This window comes from Notolepis coatsorum, assembly GCF_963971535.1.
Source record: "Notolepis coatsorum genome assembly, chromosome: 11".
NCBI classification, from domain to species: domain Eukaryota; kingdom Metazoa; phylum Chordata; class Actinopteri; order Aulopiformes; family Paralepididae; genus Notolepis; species Notolepis coatsorum.
The window spans coordinates 75979126-75986625 of record NC_140175.1 but is presented as its reverse complement, the minus strand read 5'-3'; the positions used below and the strand labels follow the sequence as shown (position 1 = coordinate 75986625).

Sequence of the window (7500 nt, the reverse complement as noted above, 5' to 3'; positions counted from 1 at the left end):
ACCTCCTGAGGGATCTGAAACTTCTTGACCACTCCCACCTCGTAGTACATCTGGATGGCACACTTCACCAGCTCCATTTCTGTGCACTTCAAGTCTGAGAAGTGGAACTCATAGATCTCAAACTTCTTTATTAGCTGTGGCAGATCTTTTTTCTGAGTACAGAACAGCGTAGAATGGAATAGAATAGAATAGGGCAGGGCAGAGCAAAGTGAATAGAATAGAAAATCTGTTTTGAATTTGACATTTTGCGGTTAATCAAATACTTTTATTAAGGTTCAAATTTGAAACCAAAGGACAAGCAGAGGGTAGAGTGGGCATGTTATTCTGTATACAGTATATTGTTACAGCGTTGATATTACCAGAATCTGGTGGAGTTCATCCTCTTCACAATCCCTGGGCTCGAGGCCATACACTTCCCGTGTGTTCTGTGAGAGATTAGCAAACACGTGAGGTTGTATGTAAGACAATACAGTGTGTTCCGTGAGACTAGAAACACGTGAGGTTGTATGTAAGACAATACAGTATATTCCATGAGACTAGTAAACACGTGAGGTTGTATGCAAGACAATACAGTGTGAGACTATTAAACATGTGAGGTTGTATGTAAGACAATACAGTGTGAGACTATTAAACACGTGAGGTTGTATGTAAGACAATACAGTGTGAGACTATTAAACATGTGAGGTTGTATGTAAGACAATACAGTGTGAGACTGTAAATCTGTAAATAACTATGTACAGATACCGAGATGTCACTCCATGTTACCTGCTACCTGTTACTGCACAATGTTGTTTTCTTCTTTTGATTCTATTATATGTACCACTGTATTGCACATCGTTGCGGGCAAGACCACCCGCATTTCATTGTATACCTGTATGCCGTGACAATTAAAACTCTTGACTTGACTTGACTTGACAGTGTGTTCTGTGAGACTAGCAAACACATGAGGTTGTATGTAAGACAATACAGTGTGAGAATACCAAACACATGAGGTTGTATGTAAGACGATAGAGTGTGTTCCGTGAGACTAGCAAACACGTGAGGTTGTATGTAAGACAATACAGTGTGAGACTATTAAACACGTGAGGTTGTATGTAAGACAATACAGTGTGTTCTGTGAGACTAGCAAACACGTGAGGTTGTATGTAAGACAATACAGTGAAAGGATAGCAAAACAAGTAGCTACCTGGTTGTTTGACCTTTTATTCCATGAACTAAATTAATTGTACATTCTACATTAGCATGGCTAGCACTAACTGTTTTGTAGCTAGTGTAGCTGGCAGTATAATAGGCAGAACCCCTTTGATGGCTGAATCACTACAAAGGGATGATGAACTTCATTTGAGGTGTCCATCTGATTTTAGCAGGCATTGTAATTAAATGTATTAATTAAAATGAAATCACATCGAAACAATCAACCTCATAGCCCTTACAATATAAATATCATGGTAGAATGATGGTGATTTCAGTTTTATTTTTAAAGTTATGGTACCACACCATGGCATAATCCAATTTAAACCATGATGCCAATGGTAATACCATGGTATCATTTATTGGTCACTACCATCATTGTAGTGACCAAAGAACGATTGAAATACCATGATACTTTTTTAAATGACTACTAATTGACCCCTCACACTGAAGAACCATGTAACTGAACCTTTATGGAGAGTATTTGCAGTCGTAAAGTCAACCCAAATCACTTGGTGTGGCTGTGTTGAGGTTGACAAGAAAGTACTCAACCTCAAGTCTTTAACTATGAATGAACACAACATTCTAACTTACCATCTCAACAGATAACGTTTGAAAACATTGTTCCTCTGAAAACTTAAAACGTAGTGTCAATACGGTTCTTCATCTGAACTCAATTGACAACAATCTTCCCAGGCATGACGGCAGCTGTCACCGTACTAACCAGAACATTCTGGATCTCGTCATCACGACACCTGACGTGGTAGAGCACCATGTCCTGGGCGATGTCTTTCCTGTTCTCAATCTTGTTCATTTTATCATAGGTATCAGTGTTCAAGGCTGACCACCCCAGGAACTGGGTCAATGCCTGTAGGATGAAGGGAGAGAGGAGCAGAAGACTGGTATCAACAGCACCACACGTCCTGTAGAAAATGAACTATAGTCAAACCTATACTGTAGTATTCATACACACTATAGCTAGGGTTTTACCACAGAAATAGAGTGATTTATCCATAGTATTTCTGTAGTGCATGTTGAATCACTATAGTATTTCTGTAGTGCATGTTCAATCACTATAGTATTTATGTAGTGCATGGTGAATCACTATAGTATTTATGTAGTGCATAGTGAATCACTATAGTATTTATGTAGTGCATGGTGAATCACTATAGTATTTATGTAGTGCATGGTGAATCACTATAGTATTTATGTAGTGCATATAGTGAATCACTATAGTATTTATGTAGTGCATGGTGAATCACTATAGTATTTATGTAGTGCATGATGAATCACTGTAGTATTTATGTAGTGCATGGTGATGAATCACTGTAGTATTTATGTAGTGCATGGTGAATCACTATAGTATTTATGTAGTGCATGGTGAATCACTATAGTATTTATGTAGTGCATGTTGAATCACTATAGTATTTCTGTAGTGCATGGTGAATCACTATAGTATTTATGTAGTGCATAGTGAATCACTATAGTATTTATGTAGTGCATGGTGAATCACTATAGTATTTATGTCAGGAATCACTGATCTAGAGGCTGCTGTCAACATGGTGGTTCAGTTCAGAGTGAGTAACACAACCTGTCTTAACACATTCCTGGCCAACCACGTATGTATACGTGATTGGGCGACATCCTTTGAAGGCCAAGCACGTATATATACGTGGTAAACTCGCTTTTGCTTTTATTCCATTTTAATATCCTACTCAATGTCACAGAGCTGTTATGCTGATGATACTCAGCTCTACATCAGCACCTCACCATCCTCCCAGCTCCCCCCACAGTCTGTAGTCAACTGCCTCCACGCTATAAAAACCTGGATGGCAACCAAATTACTTAAACTCAACAGCAAAAAGACAGAGCTCATGGTTGTGGCCCCCAAGGCACTGCTCGGGAAGGTTGGAGATCTCCTCCTCCACGTTGACGGCTGTTCCATCTCCCCGTCTCTCGAAGTCCGTAACCTGGGCGTCACCCTTGACTCCACACTTTCATTTCACTCCCACATCAAATCTGTCACCAAGTCTGCCTTCTACCACCTCAGGAACATCTCCCGTCTCCGACCCTCACTCTCAGACTCTGTGGCGGAGACCCTGATCCACTCATTTGTCACCTCCCGGTTGGACTATTGTAATGGAGTCCTGTTCGGGGTACCCAGCAAAGCCCTGGACAGGCTCCAGTATGTCCAGAACTCAGCTGCCAGGGTTCTCACTCACACCAAGCCCTGGCAGCACATCACCCCCACCCTCATCCATCTCCACTGGCTTCCAGTCAGGTTCCGCATCACCTTCAAACTCCTGCTCCTCACCTACAAATCCCTCCATGCCCTCGCCCCCCGGTACCTGTCTGATCTCCTCCACCAGTACACTCCATCCCGGAACCTACGATCCTCTGATCTAGGTCTCCTCTCCATCCCTCGCACCAGGTTACGGACTTTTGGGGACAGAGCCTTCAGCGTGGCGTCCCCTACCCTCTGGAACTCTCTCCCCCCCGAAATCCGCAACGCCCCAACCCTGGACACCTTCAAATCCGCTCTAAAAACACACCTCTTCACCAAGGCTTTCCCCATCAGTTAGTTTTAGATTAAATTAGGTCCATTATCCCCTACTTTCCCTCATCCCCTCTTCCCCCTCCCCCCCTACTTTCCTTGCCCTATTTTTTGTCCTGATTGTAAAGCGACCTTGGGTTCTATGAAAGGCGCTATATAAATTTGATTTATTATTATTATTATTATTAGAGCTGTATTTTGGCTGAAAAAGGCACATTGGGACTCCGAAAGTGCAGTACCGGCCAGATCCTGGTATTGGCGCTGTCTTGCAGTTTCCCCTGTTGCAGACCGGGTGTAACTTTTTTTTCGCTCTGGGTTCGCTTTTCTGTTAGCCTAAAGCTATGGCTTCACCAGATCGCCTGGAATACTTTTTGCGACGCCGAATTCAGTATGCAGTAAAGGAATATAGCATCAGCCAATGGACATATCAATCTACCAGATGGCGATCAAATAACTGGGAAATTCTTTTTGGAATCCAACCGGCCACAGGTAAGAGCGATTTGACGTCAATTTCAGCCTGATCGGGCCTTGTTCTCATAGCCATCCACCCGGTCAGCGTATGATGTTGCAATAACGAATGCCGTTATTGGTAATCAATAATCAGAAACGACCCCCCCCCCCCCCCCCCTTTCATGCATTCATGGTGGAACATGATACCGATCATATGCATTTAGATTTTTAACTCTAGCTTGTGTAGGGCCGAAACGCCAATCGATTTAACATTATTAGCTTAGCGCCCTATAACTAGCTTTGCAGGAATTACCCCAGACCATTCCGATATAACGTTCATATTCACGATGCTATAAAACGGGAACGTATTGATGAAATTATTTATTTATGGCCTATTGAAGGGAAGGTTTAGGGCTTGTGTCCATAGTGGAGGTTTTTTTCAAGGCGGACCGCTTTGAAAAGCAAAAAAAAAAAGCTCAGAGCGTTTTCCTGAGTCTCGCGACTGCCGCGGCTCCCCCACTTCCTCGATGTTGATTGGTCAGTCGTAAAAAGTTACCTTGATGAGCGGCGCTCCTCTCCAAAAGTTTAACTAGTTTCAACTTTATGCGCTGGGAGCGCTACCGCCGAGAGCGCATAAACGCCAGGCGCGGCGCTGGGAAAAGGAGCGCGCCTGTAGCATAGAAATGAATGACAGAAAGGAGCTGACAACTCATAAAACGTCCGCTGTGGACACAAGCCCTTATACTGTCAATTGACAATGACAATGGACACATAGCAATAATATAAAATATAGATTTAGCTCTACAAACAACCTCACGCACAGTGACAACTTGTAATGAAAAGCTGGCCTCATAGATCTAATCCCAATGGCCCCGAATGTGTTAAAGGTGCTATAGATAACATGTTTATGTAGACTAATCATTTTTAAATAATAATAATAATAATACATTCACAGAGCTTTTAGAAAGGTGTGGAATAAGATAATTTCCAAAATAAATGTTGTTTACATGTTGCATGTCTGTATCCCCACCCTACTTCCCATGTCCACACATGGAATGCACCCGATTGGATAAACGTTCTGCTACTTGAGACATGCTGACATGCTGGTGCTCTAGTGGGACATCTAGTGGCTCAATATGATCTAGAGCCCCTTTAACTAAGGCTTGCTTTCAATACATTATACTATCTCTTGAATGGCTCCATTCTATTTCGAGTTATATTTGGACAGATCTTTCACAGGGTCTACCTCCATGAGTTGTTCATCCTGTTCATCGAACGGTTTGCCATCCTTCCTGTTGTAGAAGGTGGCCACGCCCACAATCTCTTCCTTTTTGTTGACGATTGGCAGACACAGAACGTTCTTTATGGTCCAACCACTGCTATCCAGTGGCTCTTTCTGCAACATCGGAAACAAAAGGCAATTCAATTCAATTGTCTTTTATGTCTGTGAAAGTGAGATGCCTGGACTGTGTCACCACTGACCAATCTTCTCTCCCTGTCCACCTCCCTCCACCTATTTTATCTTATTTCAAAACAATAGACCTTTTTCACTGCAGCCATTTTGATGTGTCATAGCAGGGTAAGCACAGGTGTAACTGATAACATTAACTTTGGTGAACGATAACACAACGATAAAACATGCTTCTGTACCGATCACAGTGTCGTAGTTTACCGGACGTAAAACTTGCTTTTGGTAACGATCACAGTTTTGAGTTAAAACGACCCCCCCCCCCCCTTGATGATTTTGTGAAGACACATATGTACATGGTATATACCTTTGATTTTGGGAGTATTTGGGGCTTCAGGGGATCAACCAGAAAGATTTGGGCATATTGCATATAATGTGTCATATCTCGCGATCTATGGAAAAAGACTGGATTATTTTGGAAATGGGGCGATGTTTAGCGTGTAACAAACTAGTGTGTAGAAATGAACTTATTAGTCAGTAATGGACTATGAACAATGCCTGTAAAATGATTGTCTCCATAGCTATAATACAGAACACATGATGGGTCTGCAAACATCGCTAAAATGGTCAATAACGCTGGCGCCAAACCGTGCAGATGGCGAAAGCTGGTGGCCATCAAAGAGTTAATTATGGTTCCATTCCGGTGAGCCAGTATGAATGACACCAGAGCCTTGGCACTGGGCACACCTTAACACTTTGAGTGCCAACAACGAGATATCTCATTTGTTCATGTCGACCGTTCAGTGCCAATGACGATAGATCTTGTTTTTTTTAATTAGCGATTTGAATTCATATTTCATCAATCTAGCCTCACGTTAGTGCTGCAAACTCTTTCTGAGCTCCATTGGGAAAATACCGCCCCCTATCGTCTCTCCCTGTGGTACTGCACCCCTTTGGAATGGATTGAATGAAATGCATGGGGGGGGGGGAAATCCTGCTTCCTCATTTTACTTCTCAGACAAGTCACCCGATTCGATCGGATTCATTGCAGAGCCCCAGAACAGCGTGGAATACATATTTCCAGTACCCAGCGTTGGATCAATAAACGCGATCGATATTTGGAATGGCAATCAGGAATTGGAATAATCTTTTTGGAGAACATCTGATCTGAGGTAAGGAATCTATTTTACCAGTCTTAGGATAATCAGAGCTTTTTTCACAGAGATATCAACATGTGCCCTATGTGCTTCTATAGCGTGCATAAGTACACATATACTATCGATAATCTAGCGTTTATTTGAAAACGATTCATAAATAGGCCGAAAAATGACAACGTTTTTTGTGTATTCCAGAATATTCCAGTAAAGGGCGTTTATCCTGAAACTTTCAAAAAACGAGTGTTTTTCAAAATGGTATAAAACGGAAATGAACCGATTAAAAAACAATCCGTTTCGACAATGTTGACTGCAAACAAGTCATTGATAAGCGACGGCCAGATTAGACACATAGCCATAATTTAAGATGTAGTTTATGCGTTCGCAAATATGAGAGCGCTATCATTGAAGTGGGTGGTGGCACTCAAGCACTAAATCGTGCGCCCCCTGCTGGCACTGAAAGTGTTAATGGAATGGAACCAATTGTGGCCACTGTGACACAAGCTGATCCTTGTTAAGGGGATGTAGTAAGAGCTTGTTGTTCATTCTAAAGTCTCTCTAGTACAGGCATTTGAAAAATGTATTCTACATGATCAGCCTGACACTGTTCAAGGCCTTTATGATGAGGCAGGCAAATGGGTGCGGGCTGAGAACATGGAGCAATGACAGACATTAGGTCTTTGGAAAAGCTTAACGCTCCTTGAACAAGTGAGTCATTTTGCATCCGTTACCTGAAAATTGAA

The 7500-nt window shown here is 42.2% G+C and overlaps 1 protein-coding gene across 1 annotated transcript in view; it reads right to left on the bottom strand.

Moving 5' to 3' along the window:
- The window catches only part of LOC311237157 (rod cGMP-specific 3',5'-cyclic phosphodiesterase subunit beta-like), a gene marked incomplete at both ends in the record, with an annotated part of 77939 nt that overhangs the window by 24120 nt on the left and 46319 nt on the right, over window positions 1–7500 (bottom strand). Inside the window, 5 exons of the mRNA XM_084324963.1 lie at window positions 3–152; window positions 360–425; window positions 1916–2059; window positions 5442–5591; window positions 7489–7500. The exon at window positions 7489–7500 is cut by the window's right edge and continues 36 nt beyond it. Of these exons, the coding sequence (XP_084181089.1) occupies window positions 3–152; window positions 360–425; window positions 1916–2059; window positions 5442–5591; window positions 7489–7500 (522 nt within the window). The remainder of the gene's footprint in view (window positions 1–2; window positions 153–359; window positions 426–1915; window positions 2060–5441; window positions 5592–7488) is intronic.